This window comes from Pempheris klunzingeri, chromosome 17 (genome assembly GCF_042242105.1).
Source record: "Pempheris klunzingeri isolate RE-2024b chromosome 17, fPemKlu1.hap1, whole genome shotgun sequence".
NCBI lineage: Eukaryota > Metazoa > Chordata > Actinopteri > Acropomatiformes > Pempheridae > Pempheris > Pempheris klunzingeri.
Genome location: NC_092028.1, coordinates 11,276,377 through 11,301,678, shown reverse-complemented (window position 1 = coordinate 11,301,678; position 25,302 = coordinate 11,276,377). Strand labels below are relative to the sequence as shown.

Sequence of the window (25,302 nt, the reverse complement as noted above, 5' to 3'; positions counted from 1 at the left end):
ACCACACAAGTCATTTTAGAGTTTATAGTTTCTGGCAAGTTAAATCAAGTGTACTTCATTCATTTGAAACATTTTTCTAATGTACTTTCTGCTGCTTTTGCTTTCAACGCTCCACTGTGGCTTCTCTCAGAATCACACTGCAGGGACTGTAGATCCCCTTAGTTAAATGAACCGAGAGCAAATGATTCCTCATTTTGGTTTCCATGAATAATGGAGGATTCATTTTCTTTCAGATCTAAGTCATGTTTCCTCAGCCCTGTTTGACTTTGAGGTGTTCATGCATGTAACGTGATTGGAATGGTAAATCCAACCCCCCCAAATTACTAGTTATGTCATGGGTTGTATTTTGTAGAAAGGCTTCTTTTGGCGAGTGTGTTGGCTCTCTGTGCTGCATAGCAATTCCTGCCGTATAGCGCTCTATTCTTGTATGTCAAGGTCATTCAGCTACAGTGCTCGCTCTCCATCTCTCTGTCTTTCTCCTTGTGTCTGTTTCTCTCTCAGCTCCGTGCTCTTTCTGTTCAGGCCCTCTCTCTCTCTCGGCCTCTTGCTCTTTTCATTCCGTTGAATGTCCCTCTCTTTCCCCACCCTTCCTTCCTCTCTGAGAAGGCCTTTGTAGCGGCACTCCCTCCTTGTCCCACCTCAGGCCCTCTGCTCTTTCTCCACTCTTTTCTTCAGCTCCACCTCCCCACCCCACCTCCACCCTCTCTGCATTAAACATGTCATTACAGAGCTCAGCTAAAAGCTACAAACAAGCCTTGAATTACAATAAGACCATGGGTGCGTTGCTAAGCAATGGATCAGTCTTGAGAGTGACGGACTGTGTGTGTGTGCGAGTGTATATGAGGAATTGTGTGTATTGATGAGGCACTGTAAATGTTTGTGTATTTGCATGCGTGTTTGCGTCCCCTGATGGGGGCGTTCATTCATTTCCTCGCTTGAGCAGAGTGACTGGTCTAATAGCATCGGCCCCACACGCTAAGAAGAGCTCTAAATAAGCAGCAGATTTACGGAGAAAATGCAAACAGGCGGATGAGTGGAAGGATAGATGGAGGGAAGCAGGAAGGAGAAGAAGAGGGATGGGTTAATGATAAGAGACGGTCAGATGGACGTAGATCGATGGATTGATAGACGGGAAGAGAGGGGTATGTCAGGAAGTAAAGAAGTGAGAAGAGTGTGAGATGGAGGGAGGACCAGCAATGGAGGAACACAGAGAAAGAGGGGGCGTGCAGCACTAATCGCTGGCTTTCTGATGCAGAGAGGATAGCATGTGGGACAGGCTCCCTGTAACCTTGGTAACCGTCTTGAAACCTTTCCTGCGGAGCATGTCAGGGTTTGTTAAAGTCTCTTGTTCCTCTTACATGCAACACACACACATACACACATGCACACACTTCCAGAGCAGTACTGTAGGGTTCAGCACACTTGTATAAAATCTTCCTCCTGCTTGGGGACCTCCAGTCAGCGTGGATGAGATGGGAAGAGGGTTAGCGGGAAAGAGTGCGAGGAGGAGATCCTCATGTTTATTCTGGATTGCTTGGTTGAGTGCTGCCACTTTCCACTTGTTTTTTTCTTTCTTTTTTTTGATTTTGCACTCCATTTCTGTCTTTTGCCGTTGGCCCTCATAGTAAGCACGATGGTTTTCAGGCTCTGTGTGAGTGTACAGTAAGGCAGTAGTGGTATGTTCACACGTCTCCTGTGGCACTAGACTAATAACTGATAAGAGCTGACACTCAGAGTGAGAGCTGTCACTCCATTTGTGTGTGTGTGTGTGTGTGTGTGTGTTTGTACAGAATGTGTGCACACTCTGTGTTCAGGCTGTGGCCCAACATTGTATTTTTAGCTTCTCCATTCATTATAACATGCTGTCGGGTCATCATTACAGCCAGTGTCACCTTGTCACCCATTATGCTCTCTCTCTTCTTACCACATATCTCTCCAGTGCTGCCTCTTCTTACCTCTCGACCGTCTTGCATGTCTTCTTTCACAGCTCGTATTCTTTTCTTTAGTGTATATTACCTGTGAGATCAGGGTTAAGGTGCCTCAGTGATGCAGCTAGTAAATCTAATCTAATTTCTAATCCCCCCCGTGTGCCTGAACCTGTCACAGATGAGGAGCGAGTGGAGGACCGTGCTCGTCACCATGATGACAGACTGCTGGCTGGGCGGCTGGAGCGAGAGCAGGAGAAAGTGCTCAGGTAAGGGGGTGTGGCTGATTTTTTTCACTTGCATTTCTTTTTGTAAATAAGTTCTACTCCTAACTAAGCACTGTTAAATATACATGTGTCATGTTTTCCTCCAGAGAGTCCAAGGAGCTGGCAGAGTTCACCCAGATGCACCCTGCCCCGCTCTCTAGCGGCCTGACACCCAGTATGATGACACCCAGCCTCATGAATCCCAACCTCATGGTGACAGGAGGGGCTGCCCTGACAGGGGCGGGAAGATGGCCTCCAGACCCCTCAACTCTGACCTCTCACCCCTGGATGCCCCGGCCTGGAGCCCCCCCAGTCTGGCTCTCCAGCTCACCATACAGTATGTGGACTAAAGACACTTGCTAACTGCTCCGAGCACATGTTTAGATGTTCCCAAAATTCTTTACATTCCTTGTGACACCTTTTTATACAATGTCTTGATGGCCTTTGGACTAATGGTTAGATAAGACAAGTAACATGCAGATGTCACCGAGGGCTCTGGAAAATGTAATTTAAGTTTGTTTTTGTCCCTATTTTCTGACAATTTTAGAATGAGCGTTTCATCAATTGGTAACTGGCAAATTAACCGATGATGAATATACTCGCCCTACTGTGCTCATTGCTTGTAGTCTAACAGCTTAATTTGTATTATCTTCAATTTATTTAAAATCAAACTTTCCACATGCATGACAGATGTAAAAGTTGAAAAATCCTTTAATTGGAGAAGAATGACCTTCCATGTCTTCAGCTGCCACTTCACATGTCCACCAAGATAGACTGCCATATGTAGACAAGAACAGCAGCATGCCAAACAAGGCATTAGTCCTGCAGTAGTTTTCATTGTGTTATCAGGACCAGCAGCTCTTGCCCTTTTCAATGAGCATCTGTGTCTTACTCTCTGTCATCAGACCTGTCCGACCTGGTGGTGAAGACTAAAGAGTCTAAATCAGTCCAACACCAGCGCATGACATGCTTGTGAAATTCTACATGTGCCTCTGTAGCCGTTTCTGATTGGTGTAGCGAAAATGGGTGGTGGTGTCTGTCTGTCATGCAGCTCGACAGAGCAGCAGCAGCCTCCAGGGGTCGAGTCCCACAGACATTCCTGATCTTCGCAGGACATTCCTGCTCCTCCAACGCTAGCTGTCCAGAAATAACAAGACACTCATACACGCACACACTTATGCGTGCTCACACGTAACTTTTACACACAGGATCTGAAAATATGGACACCCGCGCACACACAGAGCTCCCCAAGGGCCAGCTCCGTCTAGACACAGAGGGCAAAAAAACACAATCTCTCAAAAGCAGTGGGACTCGGCATGAGTTCACTGATGTAACTCCATTATGTCTTCAAAATGGGTATAAATGCCGGCTGAAGAATGATGCTGATTAATAAATGTTCATTTTAGCTTAGCTGAGAAATCGTTTTTCCCCAGTTATTCACTAACATTTTTCATGCTTCTTCTCTCCATTTTCACCCCTTCCTCAGGCCTGGGTCCTTCCTCGCTCCACCAGACCTTGCCCCCAGGCTACCCACCCTCTCTGCCAGGCTCCATGCCCCCACCCTACCAGTTTGCCAGGGACCCACAGTCCGGACAGCTAATAGTCATCCCCACTGAACACCTGCCACACTACGGTATGGAAGCCCTGCATGACTGTGTGCATGTACATATAGCATCTGGGGGCAGGACGCTGGAATTCATCACTAACAAAATTACTATTTGTTGCATTTTTGAAAAGATGAATGATCACTGTTTGTTTTGAAATGGATGTTGGCATTTTTAATTTCCTGTAAACCAATAAGATCTGCTAGCATTATCTTCTTCTGTAAAGTGAAAGAGAAAACAAACCATGTATCCAGCTGGCTGAAGCAATACATTTTCAATTTCGAATAGATTTTTAAGTTTACCGTCTTCCTTGTCCTCTGCTCCACCACTCTGCAGGAGGTGATGTACTAGAGCGTGGAGCCCCGGTGTGGTCGGGGGTGTACGGTACAGGCAGCTCGCTGCAGCATGCAGCCCAGCTCCAGCTCCTCTCCCAGCAGCAGCTGCTCCGGCAACAGGAGCTGCTCATGATCCAGCAGCACACAGCGCAGGTCCTGGAGCTGCAGAGGAACGCACAGCTAGTCGTAAGTGGACTTGGTGTTGTACTCGCCAACATGCAAAGCAGACAAACATAAAAGATATTAGGCGTATGAGACTTATGTAGTATTAGTGTGTTTAAAAAGACTGGCCACATCAATAAGTGATGCATATATCCTGGTCCTTTGGGTGAATGGAGTGAAATCAGACAAATTATATTACATACACACATACGCCCACATTCTATGGCAGGGTGAAGAATTACAGCGATAATTCAGGGATTTAGCTAATATTCTGCTTTAGCTTATTATTATTACTATATTATTATTAAGTCCCATGAAAAGATTCAATTCAGCGTGTCCTCTGATTCAGGAGCGTTTAAAGGCCAGTGAGCACCGGCCAGAGACGGAAGAAAAAGCAGACAAGCGCAACGTCGACCCCAAGCCTCGCCCCTCCTCAGTATCTTCCCCGTCTCCCTCACCAATCCTGCACCCCCGCAAACCCCCCCCTCCCTCTCGCTCGCCAACCCCGTCTACTTCCTCCCTCACCCCACTGCCTCCACTCTCATCGCCAATGACCACCCTCAAGTCAGAGGACGGTGGGCAGAGAGTGTTGTCTCACACACCAACGCCCCTGCCTCACCCGCCTTCCCCCCGTTCTGCCTCTCCGCCCCCGTCCTCACCTCGGCGGCCTAAGCAGGAGGCGGCCGAGGAGGGGGAGGTGGGACGGAGGGAGCAGAGAGGGAGACAGAAGCCAGCCTCGGCACCTTTTCCTGGCATCTACTCTGGTGAGTTTGGAGGAATCTGACAACTGACATTTCACTCATCAGCTGCTCAGCCTCATGCCAACTGAGCCTCTGAAGTTAGCAAGACTTGTGTTCTTTACAGCTGTGTTGTTGCTAAATTATTGGCCTGTGCTCTGTGACGCTAGTGACTCTAATTTGTGTTTTTTTTTTTTCATTGACTGTTATCATAGATCTCCCTCCAGGTTACCCTTACCAGTCCATCACTGCCCCATTTGGCTCAACTTTCCCCCCTTATCACATCCCAACACCATCAGGGACAAACACAGAAGTTGTTCCACCCCACCGCTCTCGCTCTCCTCCTTCTGCTGCCCCTTTGCCCTCAGCCCATCTCCATTCAAGGCTTCTGGAAGCAGACATCAAGCCACAGAAACTGGATCCATCAAAGACGGGACCTTTTCTCAAGCAGGAACCTGGTGTGGAGCAGCCTCAGCTTGACATGAGGCCAGAACCTCTGGGTCCTCTTCGCCGGAGCTGCAGCCCCGTGCTGCCCAGCCAGGACAGAGAGGGAGGCCGAGAAGCCCCAAAGCGCCAGCCTCAACCGCTACCTCTGCATGTCCCCAGCCCTCCACCGCAACAAGCTGAAAGACTGGAAGAAGTCAGGGAGGAAGAGAAGGAGGGAGGGCAAATCAAAATGGAGGTGTCATCTTACTCCTGTCAGGCAGCATATCCCCTGCCTCCTCCGCTCACAGAAGCCGAGCCTAAACCAGAGGTCATCAAGGATCCAGAACGATATCAATCATGCATCACTGCAGATTCAGACAGCCAGGGCATGGCTCAGATGTGTGTGTCACTGGAGCAAACCACTAGTGCTGTGTGTGAGGAACCGCAACCTGACACTCCAATCAATTCTTTCACTCCCAGTCAGAAAGAAAGCGTGACTGAAACCCCCGTTTATCCTCCCGCCCCCAACTCACCACCCCTGCTGGTCATCGGCCCTGAGGATCCCATGGCAGGGATGCTCGCCCTGCTGACAGCCAGTGAGATGGCGCAGGCCCGCCCCAGCACCCCACCAGCCCCGACACTCTTACCGCAGATCGAAAAGCTCCCCGTGGGCTCAGACTGCAACAGTGCAGGTGCTCTGGAGATGGTGGCACTGGAGGGGATGGCCCTGCTTAGCCAAATGGCCCAGCAGGAGATGGAGCACATCAGCCTGGAGCAAGGTGGGTAGATTTGAAGGGGGGAAAAGGTGGGAGTATGAGTGTAGAGAAATGAAGGAAATAAAGAAGAGTTGAAATGAAAGAAGATAATAACGTGTAACACTTTTTTTTTTTTTTTGAGTTTTTAATATTCCTGTAATGTTTTAATATCCTCCAAATCCCATTCAGATCTGACATTAGAGGGTCTGGACTGTCTTCTTGAGGCAAGCAGACAGATTTTGTTGGAGGCCATTGAGAAACAGTCCCACATTGATCTGCCAAGAACGCTGGACCCCGCAAAGAAGTACAGCTGGAGACAGAGGAAGGAGGAGGAGCCAGTAAGATGAAGACAAATGTCACCCAGGAATGAAAATGTGTGAATCTGTGAAATGTTGTGACATTTTTCTTTCCTCTCTGCAGCTGTACAGTAAAATGTCCATGGATGTGTTGGACGCAGTGGAAGTGGAATACCGTGTTCGCCTGGCTGAGCTACAGAAGACATACAAGGAGAAGCAGAGAGATTTGAGCAAGCTGCAGAGACGCAGAGACAAACGGTAAGTGTTGTTTCACACTTTTGCACCCCACTGTTATAATTAGACACAGCTACACACCTGCAGTAAATGTTCCCACTGCTCCACCCCAGACAAACACACACCTGTAACTTTTTCATGCATTTGTCAGGGAGCGGCTGCAGCAGGAGGATGAGAGGCGGAGTCTGACCAGACGGGGTAGAGGACGACCCAGGAAGAGGAAACACTTGACTACACCTCCCAAACTGGACGGCAGGCCTGGAAAGTGAGTACAGCTCATATCACTTTTTTTTTTTTTTTTTTTTTTTTACAAATTTTGAATGTTTTTGGATTTATGGGCGTGCGTTACATATACTCCCATGTCTCAGGGTGGGTAGGACAGTGCAATACTCTGAGGACTCTGAAGCTGGGGATGTACAGAGGAAGAGGTTCCGCGTGTCCAGAGAGGAAGAGGAGACGGAGGCAGGAAGTGGAGGAGTGAAGGTGAAAAAGAAGAAAAAGAAGAAGAAGAGCTGGAGCGACCAGGAGCCATCCACCAGTCACACTCTGGAGGTTGGCTACACAGATAGAAAGATAGATATTTGGTTTTTGGCTGAAGCGTTGTGCCATTGCTCTGATTAATCAAGTGCCTTTTGTGGTGTTGTCAGGTGTTGAAGGCGAAGCGCGGCCACGTGTGCGAGCAGGAGCAGCTGGCGTCAGACCTCAACAGAGCGCTCTCGCTCTCACAGCTCGGCTCGCTCGGCGCATCTCGCAAACTTGCCTCCAACTCAAAATTAGACAAGTCGAAGTGCAAGTTGGCAGAAAGTCGGATGAAGGAGCAAGGTATCCACTCGTCTGCCAAAGGAGGGAAACACAAGATGCCCCCCAAAGCCTCTGCTTCAGACACTGTCCGGAAGGTGAAAGGTCAGAAGAAGAGTGCTTTGTTCTCTCCCATGAGATCAGAGCTCAGCAGCTGCTCCAACAGTGAGTACCTGGAGCTCCACATAACTGCTTTATATGACTGGTTATTGTCAGAGGATAAGTAATGTTTTCAGATGTCATCATCGCAACACTGAGTTGCAGCTGATCTTCAGTGATCAGTGTCTGGAGTTGGAAAGCTTATGTTACACGTTGGTAATATTGGTGTAGCAAAAGTAAGTCCAATCACTAGTTATCTAGAACAAGTGGACTTTGAGTTAGTATTGATTATTTTGTCAAGCTCCTCTTATCGTTGACAAATTCTACCGATTTTCGACTAACAAGTGTCTGATATCTTATTCCTCAGTGTCGTTGAGCTCGTCGTTGTTGCCTTTAGCTTTTAAAAACACATCAGATCACACTACACTGTTCCACTGGGTGTCATGTTCAGTCATTACTATGACCACACACTGGTGTTTATTTTGATCAGATCAGATTTATTATCCTGCCACCACAAATGGTCACTAGAACACCAAATGTGTATTCATCCTCTGCTGAAAATAGTCCCCTACTAATGCACCATGCCTTCCTGTTTGCCTAACATTTTGCTAAAAACTACAGTACCCAGATCTTTAGGGAAATGATTTTGATTTATTTCTTAAAATAAACAGTAAATAGTTTTTGACCTTCTACATCTTCAGTAGCACCAAATGGCCATACACGGCGTAGGGCTTTGTATTTGGTCTTTTCATGGAGTGTATTTATATTAAGAAAAATATAGTAGTATCGGAACAATTATCACTTAGTCAAGTCATGTAGCCGACCTTAGCTTAGTTAATAATTAAAACAAATATCAAAATTATGATAAATTCAGTTTTAGTTAGAGGAATCCTTGCAGCAGAAATCTTCTTCGTGTCTGACGTTTCATGAATCATTAACCGTACTTTCTCCGCACCAGACTCAGATTCAGAGGAGCACAATTCTGCGCAAGGGGGCTGGCCCCCTCTCTCAGGGACACGTTCCCATGGCAACCTGACCAGGAAGAGGCGGCCCGCATCGTCGCCGACATCCCTGCTGTCCAGTTCAAAGTCTCAGAAGAAGAAACACAAGCACTTATCCCTGCTGCTGGAGGAAGCGGGCCTCAGCTCCTCTGACGACTCCTTCGACCAAGGTTACTGACCAAATCTTACAGCTCCTCGCCACTCGCTGTTGAGTCAGACAAAAATGTGTCTTTGAGGCTCGTCAAGCTTGTGTCTGTTTGCGTTTCGCTAAGGCAGCTGTTTTCAGACTGTGCGTTAGCTCGACCATCCCTACCTCTCTTGCTGCTGGCTTCTCTGCAAAGTTGCCTTTTTCTAAAAGAGTTTACTTATTTCTATGGTGTTTTTTATTGCCTGGATTGCAAACCGTTTTTTGTAGTATTTGTATATTGAAAAATTGTGTGAATTGTGAGATTTTTTCATAAAGTTGTATTACAGTTTGGTACCTATAAGATTTATTAAAGGTGTTGATTTGATTGGCACAGAAAGCAAAGCGCTGTGGTCCTTGTGTCTGCTTCATCTGTCTGTCCGTCTCTGTCAGTCTGTCCAGCTGCCACTGCACCTCACACATCCTTTAGAGTGCTCTGTTCGTCAAATATCCCTTTAGTTCTCCTTGCAAAGGTTGGAAAACACAGTTCAGCTCAAGGGTTACATTTGGGAAACTGAAACAATACATGTAGAAGATTAGCTCAGAGCACACAGAGCTTAATGTGATAGGAGGGATAACAAGAAGCTAATTCTTGGCTTGGTTTGTGCAAATGGTCATCAAATAAAGAGAAAAGTAATGAGTTGGCTCTTCTAAATTTTTGGAATGGTTAGTTAAATTTACATCAGACTAAATGTTTATCGGTGTTGTGGTCTAGGCTTTGGTGATGTGGCAGACAGTTTCTTGATGGCATCAATCAGATTCTTTGTTGGGGATATTTGGACAATAGAGCTCCTCTGTTTACTAAACCTTCAAATAACCCTTTTCCCTTCACGTTGCTCTCTCAGACACCTTGCTCTGTCTTCCCACTTTTCCCTCCTCACCTCTGATCTCCCCTCCCACAACTCCTTCGTCCTACCCATGATGCTTTGAGTGTCTCTCAGCCTGTTCCATGTGCTTGTGCTGCTGCTGCTGCTGCTGCTGCTGCTGCTGCGACATTACAGAAGCTTGGCAAGGACTAGCGCAGCCTTGAGCCTATGCTACCTCGCTACGGCTAGTCTACGCTGTGGCTAAAGCTTAAGCCTGACTGCGCTAAGGCCAGGCTATGCTACGGCTAGGCTGCGCTCTCGCCGCTGCGCTGCCCTACCCCGCCCCGCCCCGCCCTGCCTGAGGCCACACCCCTGTCACCTGCTCTGTAAGTAGGAAGTGCCCCTCCCTCTATTCTTTATTGACCGCTAACATGGGCTATGCTGAAATTGAACTACATATTTTTTGTTTTTGTATTTTTATTGTTCTCACAAATTAAAGTTCTTTAATGAAAGCCATGGTTACCCCCGTCTCCTGATGGCTTGTAAAAGTTTAGAGGAAGACTTTTGGTGCTCTGCTGGGACAGAGGATGTAACCATGGTTGCTCAAACCTCATAAGAACATACCATACCAAGGGGCCTCACAGGGCTGTCCTCTCAGTGCCTGCTTGTTGTATCGTCTGCCTTCTGCTGTTAACACAAAATGGATTCACAGTACATTATATGCACCAGATTTGACTCCTAATAAAAGTGCTAAAAACTTATTCTACTTAATCCACAATAAAACTAAACAGCCAGCTTCATAAATGAAATCAAGCATTAATGTTTTGGTTTAAGAGTAACTGAGCACACCTCACCTTTTTGCTGGCCTTCGTTGGTTTAACTTTGCTGCAGTGAAATCGTAGTGTACTTCAGTACACCACGATATCAACGCAACAGAGTTAAAATTTTCAATCAGAGTCCCGCAAAACACTGCTTTTCTGGTGGTGTTTAGTTACTTTGTAAAACAAGTTTAGAGAATATGAAGGTGGTCAAGATGCCTTGTACTGTGTATCCACCCTCAATGTTAAGCCTCTAACCTCTGAGGAGACGCTCCTCCTGCTCATCTGTTGCCATGGAGCTAACTGCTAACTACCACCAACACAGCTAACCAGCAGTATGCAACTGTGTGTGTGTGTGTGTGCGTGCTTTGGCCTGTCAGACTTGGAGAAATAAGTGCAGCTTTATACTTCTTTCTTTGTTACATTCTCTGAAGGTTGTTTTTTTGTTTTTTTTAAATAATGAATGTTATATGAGTCAGAGTTTCTGCTCACATGCTCTCAGCAGTTTTGTGTGTGTGTGTCAGTGTGGTTCACATGCATGTATGTGGTAAATCCCAAATTTTCCTGCTGTATCTTGCTTACACAGCATTACAGTGTGAAGGCAGGCTGCAGTGGTTTGGACAGCCTACCTCCTCTCTCTCTCCACTGCTGTCTCTGGTCAGCCTACATGTTGGGATGTGAGATATTGAGTATGTGTGTTTCTGGGTATCAGACAATCTGTTATTGTGAGGTTCAGGCTGCTGTGTCCTTTTCACACAGGGCTTAATACAGTCCTTGTATTTAGTCTCTTGATAGTTAGCTGTCTCTCTGGTGCTGTCTTTGTGTCCAGTCAGTAGAAACAATAGGAACTAATTTGACCTTTGGCCCGGACCCGTGCCTACAGTCAAATTCATCTAAGCTGAAAATCTTGTCTCTGACGCAGAAACCTCTGAGGAGGACGACGACGACAACGAGGAGTCCGATTCTGACGATGATGGCGGCTGTGAGGAGAGCGGGCTGGGTCTGTTGGCCAGGTTTGCGGCGAGCGCACTCCCTGTCAGCTCCACCCCATTGAGCCTTATCCATGACAGCAAACACCGCAGCAGGCAAAGCACTCTGGGTAACACAACAGATACAAATGAGTTGTGTCTTACTGATCATGTCTGTGCAAATGAACAGAATGAATACAGATTACCTTTTTTGTGGAAAGTACCAACAAAAAGAAAAGTAAAGACAAATGCCCCTGGCTTTCCTTTTTATATTTAGTCAAAATGTAGATGAATCTGTTCTCTTCACACTCTCCTGCTCTTACTAATTTCATAGGTTCCCCTGACAGTGTTCCACACTATGATTGTAATTTTTTGTGGTTGAGCAGTTTCACCGCCTGAGCGTTTTTTCAGGATTGTGTTATTGATTCATAGTTAAATATCCATTCAATTCTAATTGTCACATCAGACTGCATGTAATGATTCACTCTTGAATTATGTATTAGTTTTAAATTGATTTCCTGTGATTTTCTGTGGTCCTTTTCACAGGGTTATTGATTTCAGAGAATCTGACACCTGATTTTATTCCTGCATGTTTATGGGAGGAGCCTGTTTTTTTTTCTGTACACTGAGTGTGTGAGGAAGAGTTTTTACATCATGTGACTCTCTCCTGTCCACCGTCAGGGTCGTCAGAGTGCGAGTGGTCAGACTCCGGCTCAGACCTGCGACTGAGGAAGTTCCCCTCCCTGCTGCACGGCAAACGCTCCGCCCCAGAGCTCCCTCTGTTGCCCCCGGCAACCCGCCGCATCGACCAAACCAGCCCCACCAAGCGAGATGAAGCGCTGCCAGTCAAACGCAAGCCCCTGCCCAAACCAAGGCCCTCGCCCCGGTCGCCGAGGCAGTTCAGCTTCGACCTCCCCACTGGCTCTGGGTTGGGGGGCTTCAGCGAGGACGAGGGCTGGACCCGACGACGCAGCGAGAGGATTTTCCTCCACGATGCCACCACGTCAGCCAGTCAGATGCCTGCGTCGGCCTCTGCTTCCACCAGTCAGAGCTCCTCCTCCAATTCGGCCCCACCTCTCACCCCGAAACCTGCCTCCAGACCCAAACCCACTCCGCCCAGCAGAGAGGGGAAAGATGTGGTGAAAGTACGTCAATAATTTATCAGCTTGTCATGCACCAGCTGCAATGAGCCAGAAAAACAAAGACACACAAGTCTTTTTCTCCCTCCTCTTTTTGCTCATCTTCCTTTTCTTTTCTGTTACAGTTTTCCACCTCCTCCTCCCTCAAACTCTGGTTCCCTTGCTTCCTTTTGTCTCCCTTGACGTCTCTGTGTGTGAGAGTATGTGTGTTTAAGCATGTGTGTCAGGGTGCCAGCAGGGTTTCCCAATACTTCAGTCACTGCAGCACTCCCCTGCTGTCTGTGTCATGTTACTGACAAGAAAGGACAACTGCAGGCAGCCTGGCAGAATCCCAGCCTCTGAGTGTGTGTGTGTGTGTGTGTGTGTGTGTGTGTAAAGATGTAAATCTGTCCACTAGATCCGTAGTACCATCATTCGTGTACACGTTGTAATTCTCTGTGTTGTGACTTTTGAAAAACAGAAAAAGAAGTCGAAGGACTCGCCTCTGCCTGTGAGCCCGTCATCCAATCTGTGCAGTCCAATCACAGAAGGTCCTGCACCCCTGAGCCTCAGCCCAGCACGCAAGAGCCAACCAAAAGCCAAGACCAAGGCCAGAGAGGTCAGTGGGATGATGGATCAGCAGCAAAGTCATTATGGATGTGAACTTAATTATCTTGGCAAGGACAAAACGAGAACACTTTGTTATTACACCTAAGTGTTCGCACACACACTTCACTTTCTAGCTTGCTGTGTTGCACTTTTACACACAACAACAATAAGTCTCCAGAATTTAACTGATGGCTTCTGTTGTAATTAACAGTTTTGTTTTGTTAGTGAAAGGAAAAAAAGTAAACCTCTTGTATTGTGTGATTTCTGCCAAAGTGTTGCATTGCTCTCCATCTGCCAGCAGCCCAAACTTGAGTTTGTTTTGGAAAACACTAAAGGCAGCTAAAGTGTGTGCAGAGCTCTTCGTGGCGGTGGAGCAGCAGAGAAGATTGTGTGTTCAACAGCATAAGTGTTGTAATATGTTGCTGTTTCACTTTGAAAAGTTAATTTGTGGCGTGTCAGCCTTGTAGTTTGGTGGGCTGCCACAAATTAACCTTAAGTAGCACAATTATTTCATCACTATCACCATGATTTTTATAAATTATCATTTGGGATTTTGGAATATGGAGTAAAACATTTCAAGCAGTTGATGGGTTTTTCCATAAATATATAATTACCACATTGAAATTACAGCCCTTGTGTGTGCTTTTGCAGCCTTCCAGGGGAGCGGTGAGCCGGCTGATGGAGAGCATGGCGGCAGACGAAGACTTTGAGCCCAACCAGGACAGCAGCTTTAGCGAAGACGAACTCCTCCCACCGCGCAGCAACAGCGTATCAGAGAGGTCCTCCACACCTGGTCAGTGCGCAAAGATACCGCCTGCTACCGCTTACAGACGAGGCTTACACGCTAAATAATGATGTGCTCATTTTATTGCACGTGTTTTTGTATTCAGCTCCAGTTCAGTGCGTGTTGGATAAAGATTCCCTGGTGGACGGGCTCAGAGTTTTGATCCCAATGGACGACCAGCTACTGTACGCAGGACATGTCAACACTGTACACTCCCCTGACATGTGAGTACACACAAGCAGAGCTTAACAGCGCGTGGGACTGGGGCAGAGTGATTGATTAGCCCTTTAATAGTGGAAACACACATCTGTTTGCACTATTAAAAGATGCAAATCAATCAGTGTGCTCCAGTTTTCTTTCCACAACCCACAGTGGACTCTTACAAGGCTTTGTGGATTTTTCACATGCACACCACAGAGACATTCTCTACTTACTCTTTAAGAAATTGTTTGCCATTTTTGCTTTCTTCTTCTCGACTGAAATGAGAAGATTGATACCACTTTGACATCTGTACACTAAGTATAAAGCTAAGAACAGTAGCTGGTTAGCTTAGCTTAGCATAAAGACAGAAAGCAGGGGGAAACAGCTAGCGTACTTCAATGGTTGTTTTCACACTTGTGTGCTGATCAAACAAAGGAGAGACAACGTGTTAGATAGTGAGCTTTAGAATTGCTGGTTGCCAGATTTGTTATCTTTGGACAAAGTCAGTCGAATGTTTTTCCCCCTTTGTCTGTATGCTAAGATAAGATCACCAGCTACTGGCTGTAGCTTCTTCACCAAACCAAGTAAACTCTTGGAAATAAGCATGTTTCCCAAAATCTCAAACTATTTCTTTAAACATGTGCAAACTTGCATACACACAACTATAAGAACATAATGCTTCATCATTTAGACCTAATTTTGGTCATTGAGCTGATGCTTAAATCCAGAGTGGCTTAATTAAAGGAAAACAAACAGACTAAATCCCTGTTCAGACGGGATTAATATTCCAGAGGGAATGTGGGTATTAGTGGTGCTCCGCTCTGGACATTTTAGCCAGAGCCAGAGCGCTATAGTGGTAGTTAGTAAAAGACACCACATTCCCCGGCCTGCTACACATCAAAGCAGTCACAAGATAAAGATACAGTTTTGAGTGCTGCTGCACTGACCCCAAACTTTTGACCCTGACCCTTGTCCTACAGATACAGCGTGGTGGTGGAGGGGGAGAGAGGGAACCGACCACACATCTACTGCTTGGAACAACTGCTGCAGGAAGCTGTGAGTTAACTGGATCACATTTGGATCCTCTACACTTATGGATGTCTCAGTACTCTAAAAGTTCCTCATTCTGTATGTGCAGATCATCGATGTGAAGCCTCCATCCGTGCGCTACCTCCCAGAGGGCACCCGCATCGCTGCCTACTGGAGCCAGCAGTACCGCTGCCTTTACCCCGGCACTGTTGTCAACGGTACAGCAACTGCACACCAACACGCACCCACCACTTACATGATATGATTCATAATCCACTTACATGGACAATTTAATTGTAGCTGGCAGCACAAACAAATGTAAGAGATTTTACCAGAGTTGCTGAATCAGAGAACAAAGCAGCAGAGTTTATTACTTTGAACGTAACTGGTCTGGGTGCTGTTCTTATTGAACACTTTCAATTCAGTGAGCTTTTCTGCAATGAACAATAAGAAACAACATTGCTCGAGTGACTGGGTGTGACACAGTTATGCAATTCAAAACACCACGCTTTAAAACTGGTGCTTTTAATCTCTAAAATGTGTCAAAATCAAATGTTTTCTCCTGTCCGTCCTTTTTTCTCGAAAAAGGAACTTCAGATATTGACGAGAATGATGATCTTATCACGGTGGAGTTTGACGACGGTGACACAGGCCGCATCCCCCTCTCCCACATCAGACTGCTGCCGCCAGACTACAAGATCCACTGTGAGTGCACACACACACACACACAACTGTCTGTGGACAGTTTTGTAACAGCAACATCTTAGTCGGTCATCATGACCTTCCAGATTTTCCATGTTGCTGCTCAGTTCTCTGTTAAAACAACACTTTCACAAGCAGATATAGATTTATATTTTACTTACTTTTACTTACTGTCACTGCTTGGTTTGAACCATAATATATATACTGTGGGCTTTTACTGTGTTTACTGTGTGTGTGTGTGTGTGTGTGTGTGTGTGTGTGTCTACGTACATGCAGGACTAGGATCAAACCTGTCTGCATTTTCATGAGTGCGTTGTGTGTGTTGATGGTTTCAGCAGAAGTGTTTTCCCCATAGAGTGCTGCTAACGCACAGCTATTCCAGTGCATGCTAATATCACGTGTGTGTGTGTGTACATGTAATTGCTCTTAAGTGGACGTGTTTTCTAAGACTAAAGCCTACTTCAGACTTCATGAATGTCTAAATCAAATACACAGAGGAGCTTCCAAAAGCATGAAACATGAAGCACTTTGCTCGCAGCTCAGACCAGCCTGTTTTACATTACAGTCTTTTACAGTCTTTTCTTTTTGCAAGCAAGGTGCTTGCAGCATGTTGATGGTTTATGAGGGAGTGAACACACTCAAAAAGAAAGAATGGAGTCCAAAATAGCTAATAATCTTGGCTCAATTGAGAGTAATGTAGGTAAAAGACAAAAGTCGTGATGGAAGCATGAGAAGCGTATACTCTAGGTTAAATTCTTTAGATAAACCATAAACCTTCTGGCTCTCTGCTTCTGTCCAGGCGCTGAGCCGTCCCCTGCGCTGCTCGTGGCCAGCTGCTCCAGGAGGCGAGTCCGCAAATGCAGCAAAGAGGGCAAAGAGGCAGGAGCAAAGCAAGAGGAGACCACTCCCAAGATCAAAGGAAAACCAGGTCGCAAACCCAAACCCAAACCCAAACCAGGTGAGCTGACCGAACCGCTTCTTCAGAAATGATAAAAGTTGGTAGAAACAATCAGCTGCACAGAAGTGATTGACCAAAAGTGTCAAATCTGTTAGAATTATTAAAGTAAGAAAAGGTAATGTTCCCCATGGGAGGTAAAAATAATGGAAGGGGTGCTTAAAATAAAACAAGTGCATTGTACATTAAGTGCTGCCATTACTATTTGAGATATGCTGCTTTTTTTTCTTCTTTGATTAATTGTGTGTTCCTCTCCTGAATGCCTCACATATCCATTTAAGGCAGCTGGTTATTAGGAATAATAATAGAAATGAGTTACATGCAGTTTGTTACTGTACTTATTTCAACAAATTAAAGAGCTGTCATGTTTGTCCTTAGATGAGTCTTTTTTGTCTTTTTAAAACAACAGAACCAACAAAAATAGCTCAAGGCTCAGACGGATCTTTAATCAAACATCTCATATTTGACCATGGCTGTCATCTCTGATGTCAGTTTAATGAATTTGCTCAAACAGCTTTGTCATTGTTCTGTAAAGCTCAGAGTTTATTATTCTAGCTGTAATATATGGCATGTTGCATGTCTGATTTGCTGACGCTGGCCTTGTTTCTACTGGGTAAGCAGTTCATAAATGCAGTGTTTTCATTTCAGACTTGTTTCTGTGCTGATTTGTCTCCCATTTTTAGCATGTGAGGCTGCAAGCCACAGAAATCATGAAGCCACACAATGAAAATGTCAGCAGATTCAATGTAAACCTATTTACAGTGTAGTTTGGCCACAGAGGCAGAGCTGTTAAACCTTTTTTTTTTTTGTTGTTTTTCTTTTTCAGAGGCCACCATAAACCCAGATGGCCGGGAGAAACCTGATCCTCCATCTTCCTCCACCCAGCCCGCAGAGAGACCCCAGCCTCCAGCCAAACCTACCCAGGACCGCACCTCCTCCGTCCAGAAGGCAGCTCAGGAGAAGCCCCGGCCTGCATCCCGGCCAACAATGGGATCGCAGGCAAAACCAGGCCGCAAGAGCTCCGCCACGTCCCCCGCAAGTAGCCCTACCCTTCCCAACCAGGTGCCCAGGAAGGCCAGCTCGGCCCAACCTCCTGCTCCAAAACCCTCCCGCACTCTCCCTCCCTCCCTCTACCCTTCCACCTATGGGAAGGTCCTGACTGTGGATCTGTACAGTGAGCCCAACCTCACCTCGTACAACAACCAGCGCAGAGAAAGGGAAAATACCAACAGTGTCAGTCCCACCACCAACAGGCCGATGTCCAGAACCAGTCTGGCAACATCGTCCACCGCACCCAAGCAAAATGCTTTGTCCACGCCCAGACCCATTTCTGCTTCCACACCCAAAACCAAACCCTCTTCGGACCATCACAGTAGCTCCAGAACCAGCCTCAACTCTGGACTCATACCCAGTCCCATCTCCAGGCTGTCAACAAGCAAGCCCAGTTCTTCACTGACTCCCAGACCTTCTTCATCATCGCCATCCTTGTCATCATCATCTGCCCCCAGACCCAAACTGAAGATGCCGTCCGAGCAGTTATCCTCAAACTCAAGACCCAGCCCCGTGTCCAGACCTAAGCCCAACTCGGGGCAAAGCGACGGGGGCTCAGTGGTGAGGCGCAAAGCCCTGTCTGCGGAGCCCCTCGTGAAGCTCGACCATGAAGGCGTCACCTCCCCCAAGACCAAGAAAACCAAGGCTCTGATGCTGCTAGAGAGTCGGGGCGTCAGACGAGATCACACCCCCATCACAACAGCCACAGCCAATCAGAAACCGCTAAAGGCTAAACCAAGAGCTCCAGATAGAGAGGCTGGCCCGCCGGAGAAAGAGTCCTCCTACAAGGCACCGATGTTGGCCAAGGAGAAGGCAGACAGTCGTGGAAGTGCTGGGAGAGGACAGGAGATGGACACAAGAGAGGAGAAAGGTAAAAAAGAGGAGAGAAAGGAGGTGGAGAAAAGAGAGGAGAGAAAGATGAAAGAGGAATCTCAGAGTAGCAGCAGTTCAGAGTCCGAGGAAGAAGGGGAGAAAGGGAAGATGAAGAAAAAGAAGAAATGCACCTCTAGTTGCTCCTCCTCCTCTTCATCCTGCTCAGGATCCTCCTCATCTTCGTCATCATCGTCATCTTCGTCGTCCTCTTCCTCCACTGATGACTCTTCCTGCAGCTCAGATGAAGAGAGGACCCCTACGCCTCCACCAAACCCTGCCTCCCCGCCTCCAGTACAGGACAAAGTGAATGAAGAGACGAAAGAAGGAGAAGAAGAGGTGAAGAAGGAGGTGGAGGTTAAAATGGAGGAAGAAGATCTGTCTCCTCCTTCAGAGTCTCCCTCGCCTCCATCCTCCCCGACTCTTACCGCTCCTGCTCCAGCAAAACCTGCTAAACCAGCCACCGGGAAGGGCTCTGGACAAAGGGGTCGTCCTCCGAAACCAAAGCCCAGTGGCGGGGAGGGGAAGGTGGGGAGACCAAAGCGGAGAGAAGGGGTCCACCTCCCCACAACCAAGGAGCTGGCTAAACGTCAGAGGCTTCCCAGTGTGGAGAACAGGCCCAAAATTTCTGCTTTTCTTCCAGCCAGACAGCTCTGGAAGTGGTTTGGGAAGCCCACTCAGGTGAGGGGAAAAGTCACTCATAATGAGAAAAATAGATGGTAAAATTCTGAAAAGCAATGACCGTATTCATCCAAATATCCTTCAGTTCACTCTGTGACCCGCCTGTTCTCTTCTGACCCCCCCAGAGACGCGGTATGAAGGGCAAGGCGAAGAAGCTCTTCTATAAGGCTATTGTGCGAGGCCGAGAGATGATCCGCATCGGTGACTGTGCTGTGTTCCTCTCCGCCGGCCGGCCTAACCTCCCCTTCATCGGCCGTATCCAGAGCATGTGGGAGTCATGGGGCAGCAACATGGTGGTCAGGGTCAACTGGTTCTATCACCCAGAGGAGACAAATCCCGGCAAGAAACTTACCGACAAGAAGGTAGGAGTTTCAAAAACAGCTGGTTCAAATTAGAGGTGATGTGATTGGTGAAACTGAATTTGCTGCGTGGAGGAAAAACTTTTTCAAAAACTTTGCGTCTCGATAAAATGCTGTCTGAGAATTTTAATTGTAATTCAGTGAAAGATAATTTTGTTTCATGAATTATTTCATTTCAATAACAGAAGTTGCAAGTGTAATGATATATTTCATTTCAGGAAACAATTCATGAAAGGGAATTACTTAATCTCGTAACTAAATGAACCTTCCTACAATCCTTTTTCTCTCCTCTTTCTCTATCGTGATATATAATGCTATGTATGTATAATTAAAACCTCAATCATGACTATTGTATGCATGATTCCTTCATAGCCATGAAGTAAAACAACATGTTAGACGGAAAACATTTTTGTGTGTGATTAGTTTGAAACTTTTTGCTGAGACCTCATTTGTCTCCAGAACTGGGATCAGATGTGCGGTCAGTCTTTGCCAGCAGCTCTGCATTCCTCTATCCAGAGAAAAGACTTCATGGAGGTGAGTAACAAATGAATTATTTCACCTTCAGTTGATGAAACGCTTTATTGAACATTTCTTCATTCATTTATCTTTGGTCTACTTCTTTTTTACAATATAAAGTATTATTTCATCATTAAAAAAACTATAATGATAAGGTTGATAATGACTTATTTTCTACTATCCCGCAGCAACATTTCTGATTTTCGTCACTCCATTTTCAGAGGTCTAGTTAACGTGTCTTGCTGCCTTAACTGAAATCACTTTGAGCTTTTCAGCTATATAGCTTAATTAGCTCCCTAGCTGAGGCTAACTGTAGTAATTAAACTACAGTGATGATGTGATGTTAATCATCCATATATGTATATATATTTTTTATATTTACCAACTAATTTGAGATTAAACAGAAACACAAAATTTTGCTTTCTTTTTACCCTCCAATTTACTTTTCCAACAAAGTATTATTTATTGAGATATTCAGTTATATTTTGGATTGATTTGTCTAATGTCTTTTGGAGCTCCGTAAACATTAGTTGAATGCAGTTAATTATCTGGTAGGGTGCAGAGGAAGCATGTGTTTGATCCACAATATACAGTACACAGGTGGATTTAGATTTAAAACCTCTGTCTGTGTCGCAGCGTGCCCTCTACCAGTCGTCTCACAGCGACGAGAACGACGTGCAGACTGTCAGCCACAAGTGCCTGGTGGTAAGCGTGGAGGAGTACGAGCAGATGACCCACACACGCCGCTACGCCGACAGTGAAGACCTTTACTACCTGGCCGGCACCTACGAACCCACCACCGGCATGATCTTCAACACAGACGGAGTCCCAGTCATCTGCTAAACAAACAACAGGAAATCACCGCGAGTTGCTGAAACCAAATCATGACCCAACTTACCAACTTTGGACCTCAGTGAGGAGTCTAACCCAGCCTGAGGTCTTTCCAAATCTAATCACTGGTCTGCTTCATTCATGACGGATCCATCCCAGCCGCGACTCAATGACCTGAACCGCTCCGATACCATGATACACTTCAAACTGACTGTCATGAACAGCTACTACTACAGAGATGGGAGACACTATGGACAGTATTAAAAGGAACAAGTCTCCTGAAACATTTGCACACACAGACTCCATTAACACACACGGTTCTGCTTGCTGTGTTCATGGGAAAGCTTCAGAACACACACAAGCACCTCTTTTACATGTAAATACACCCTGCATAAACACACACTTACCCATGCACAGACACGTGTAAATACTCACCTCCATGTAATACACACACCGTTATATAGAGGAAAATATGAGTGTTTTATTTTCATGTAATAGATTTATGTCAGAGTACTTTTTTCTAAAGAGGTAAACAGTCGAGAAGCTTTAATGAACTGTGAATGATGATACAGGAGAGGGGACACACGCCGGTGGTATGACGTTGTGATTATGATGTTGCCGTGGTGATGTTACAGTCATGTTACAGTCATATAAATGTATCTACAGAACAGCAGGAGAGACAGACAGACGCAAAGACAGGAAGAGACGCACAGAGAGAGAGAGCGTTAGAGACTCCTTCCATTGCTGTGTAACAGAAAGCACTTAACAAAAAACACTTAAGGTCTCCCTTTCTTTAAAGTTAACCCCCCCCCCCCACTTCCCCTTGACAATCCTAACTCGGCCAGGCAAACTGTCCGAATGTTACTAAAACTTCTGACTCCCTCAGAGACTCAGGCTTAAAGAGAGAGGAAGGAATCTTGTACAATTAAAAGCACTTCCCATTTTCATCTTATCCTTTCTTATCTTAAAGGAAAAATCCACCCTGAGAACACTATGAAACAAAACCAGCTGCTGTTGATGCGCATCGTCTGCCCATTTTGCACCGAGGTTGAGCAGCACAGGCAGAAAAGAGTTCCCAGAGGAGGCAGAGACAACATTTTCTCCCCTTGACAGCAGCCTCAATAGAGATCCATTGTCTGGGGGATGATGAAAAGCATTCTGGGAAACGTAGGACACCTTTTCTTTTGTAAGAAAATGGGTGTACAAGAGATGTAAACTGCAACACTTGATCACAAAGTGACTCCATGACTGCACTGAACAAGACTAGCTGATGTATTAAAAGTGTAGGAGTCCCAGAGGGTGGATTTTTTTCCTTTTTTTTTTGTGTAAGGTGTTGTAAACATTGCAGTCAGTCCAAGATGTATCAAGGTCATGGCACTGATAGTCGGTATGAAGCTGCCAGCACTGATTAGATCATAAAAATAATTCAATTTTAACAGTTTGGCTTCGGTCATTCAATTTTGGCTGCAGTGTTTTCACCCTCTAAGTGTCCTTTGTTAGATGTGTTTTAGTTTTCGTTTGCTTCTGCCGTTTCATGGATTTCTATCTTACCAAGCTTGTTCACATCTCGCCCCCCCCCCCAAGCAATCCTCTTCGACATGAGTGCACTTTGAATGAGCTCCGCTGCAGAGGAGACTGTGACTGGGAGTCTTGTATGTCTTCCTAGAGTATTTTACTAACCCCCCTCCCTCCCACTGCTCTCACAGCCTCTCCTCTGCATGATGCCCCTTCGCCCCCTTAGACGCAGATGAACAAACACACGTCCCTTTCTACACATTCTTCTTTTCAGCTCTCTTAGCTGCTTATGGAATTTTTTTTTGTACGTGTCTAGTTTGAAATGTTTTTTTTTTGGTTTTTAGGGTGAGACTGTTGAATGTCGTGCTCAGGGTTGTGAGCGTTTGGGCGGCCTTACTCTCCCAGGCCTTATGATGATGATTCGCCAAATGTTGCTTAGGTCCTGCCCCCCTGCTCCCACCATCATCAGATGTAATCAGATCGGTATTTTCCTCAGTATGCTGACGTTGGGAAACGCCTTTCTTCTTTGTGATTTATAGTTTGAATTAACCCTCCGTTCCTGAGCTCTTAGCTCACTTAGCTACACTATTGTGTATAGAGTTTGTATCAATGTCATATACAGTATATAGTATACTGTATAGATAGTTTATATCTGTGATTATCATGTTGGTTTTCTTGTATGTTTCTTACCACGTTGCCCTCTCTCTGCTTTGCTGCAGAGACTGAAGATTGTCTTGTTGATATTCAATAGGTTTAATATTTTCTACTCTTTTGAGATCTTTTGTTTATGTCTGGATTTGTCTGATTTTTATCGTAGGCTATATCTTATTTTTACTCACTCTGCGATGGCTGCATGATACCTAGAGGACGACCCAGGATGTTAATGTTGTTGATGTGACGTTTTCCCGATACATGACAAGAAAAACGTCCGCTAGTACCGTAACATTTCAGCACACCCTCGTAGAAAATCCAGACACTGCAGCCACCCAGTAAAGGAAAAGATTGCTAATGTGCTGCTAGTCTGTTAGCACTCAAAGTGGTTTAACCAGGTACAGAGTGGCTACATGTGCTATTTTCTGAGATTACTCGATGGATCGATGCCAGAAAATCTTATCTTCTAAAGCTGCACCTGCTCGTCAAGCTGCTGCTCAAACATCCCTGCCTGAAACTCCCATTTCCACAGACAAAAGTTCAAAAGTTTTGAGTGACAGTTGGCCAAAATTGATCTCCAGCTGGTATCTCAGCCGTGGGAGTGTAATGGCTACACAGGTCGTACTGGTGTTTGCGGAGTGTTAAAGTTAAAAGTGCCCGTTATGAATGTTTGTTTACCCCTGGAGCTGCTAAAGCACTTTTTTTCTGTGCGCGCGTGTGTGTGTGTGTGTGTGTGTGAGGGATGAGCCTGATAAGACATCACACTCTTTTCCCCTGGTATAACCACACACATGCATACACACACGCACACACTTACACACCTTTTGTAACCCTTTAAGGTGTGTGTTATTGCCTTCCAATCTCTAGTTGCCCCCTATCTCCATCCAAAGCCCAGCCTTAGGCCTTCAAACAGGGTCCAACACACGCACGCGCGCACACACACACACACACACACACACACACACTTATTGCCCACTTCGCCTTCATTTTCATTTGGTGTCATGTGTTTTAAGACTTTGTATATTGTATGTTCTTTTTATCACCGTTTTACTTTGGCTTGTCTTTAAAATGTTTGTTTTTGCTGTGATTTATTTTTTCAACTTTTTTTTCTTCTTTTTTCGCATGTTTTCCGTCTTTTTTTTTTTTCTTTCCTTGCTTCCCCTCTCTGAACAATCGTCCACGCCTCTCAAGCAATACTGCTGAAAGGCACTGGGAGCTAGCTGCTAGAGAGAGAGAGAGAGAGAGAGGAATGGGAGAGAGAGAGAGCAAAAGAGAGAATGGGAGAGAGAGAGAGAGAGAGAGGTGGACTGGAGGCTGGTTCTTCGTCTGCTGTTCCTTCAGTATCGTTATCGTCCTGTTACAGAAAAAAAAGATTATTTTGAAAATGAATATGAAAATCATCTAAGTTTTGTAAATGATCCTTCACTGTCGAGGGGAGAAAAAGCTATCAGAATATACTTTGTACACATGTCTAATCTTGTAAAAATACAAAAAGAATACATTTTAGAGATAAATCTGAAACCAGATATATTCTGTCACCCTATACTATATGTGTAAGGAACTGATTTTTCTTTTTTTTTTTTTTTTTTTTTTTTTTTACAGACAGCAACCACGTTTATCAGTGTTTCTTTTAAATTGTTTTAGTAACTCAATATTTTATAGTTAATCAATAAACAGATGGAACTGTACCTCTGGCGTTCTGTGATACTTTGACATCCCTCTTCGACTGGTTTTGTTTACTTCAGTTATAGACTTGCTGGGAAAAACAGGAACACAAGTTTGATTAATTTTAAAGTACCTGAGAGATATTTCAAAGGAAAAGTTTGACATTTTGGGAACTACACATATTTGCTTTTGATACCACTTGTATATCTTAAAGGCTAGCTCATAACTAGCAGCCAGTTAGCTTAGCATAAAGACTGTCTTGGCTCTGTCCAAAGCTAAACTCCACTCCAGAGCAGCACCTCTAGCGCTCATAAATTTAGATGTTGCAGCTCTTTTCTTACTCATACAAAAC

General features: G+C 45.5%; 1 protein-coding gene across 1 annotated transcript in view; it reads left to right on the top strand.

The window, feature by feature from the left end:
• Positions 1-24,929, top strand: part of tnrc18 (trinucleotide repeat containing 18) — a 46,066-nt gene extending 21,137 nt beyond the window's left edge. Inside the window, exons 6-30 of the mRNA XM_070848707.1 lie at positions 2,107-2,194; positions 2,299-2,528; positions 3,678-3,824; positions 4,132-4,316; positions 4,642-5,056; positions 5,245-6,234; positions 6,400-6,548; positions 6,631-6,764; positions 6,892-7,005; positions 7,109-7,292; positions 7,388-7,703; positions 8,596-8,808; positions 11,369-11,545; positions 12,096-12,559; positions 13,014-13,151; positions 13,793-13,934; positions 14,032-14,149; positions 15,107-15,182; positions 15,265-15,373; positions 15,744-15,860; positions 16,657-16,815; positions 17,639-19,413; positions 19,539-19,775; positions 20,232-20,306; positions 20,925-24,929. Of these exons, the coding sequence (XP_070704808.1) occupies positions 2,107-2,194; positions 2,299-2,528; positions 3,678-3,824; positions 4,132-4,316; positions 4,642-5,056; positions 5,245-6,234; positions 6,400-6,548; positions 6,631-6,764; positions 6,892-7,005; positions 7,109-7,292; positions 7,388-7,703; positions 8,596-8,808; positions 11,369-11,545; positions 12,096-12,559; positions 13,014-13,151; positions 13,793-13,934; positions 14,032-14,149; positions 15,107-15,182; positions 15,265-15,373; positions 15,744-15,860; positions 16,657-16,815; positions 17,639-19,413; positions 19,539-19,775; positions 20,232-20,306; positions 20,925-21,131 (6,959 nt within the window). The 3' untranslated portion in view covers positions 21,132-24,929. The remainder of the gene's footprint in view (positions 1-2,106; positions 2,195-2,298; positions 2,529-3,677; positions 3,825-4,131; positions 4,317-4,641; positions 5,057-5,244; positions 6,235-6,399; positions 6,549-6,630; positions 6,765-6,891; positions 7,006-7,108; positions 7,293-7,387; positions 7,704-8,595; positions 8,809-11,368; positions 11,546-12,095; positions 12,560-13,013; positions 13,152-13,792; positions 13,935-14,031; positions 14,150-15,106; positions 15,183-15,264; positions 15,374-15,743; positions 15,861-16,656; positions 16,816-17,638; positions 19,414-19,538; positions 19,776-20,231; positions 20,307-20,924) is intronic.
• Positions 24,930-25,302: the final 373 nt, after the last annotated feature.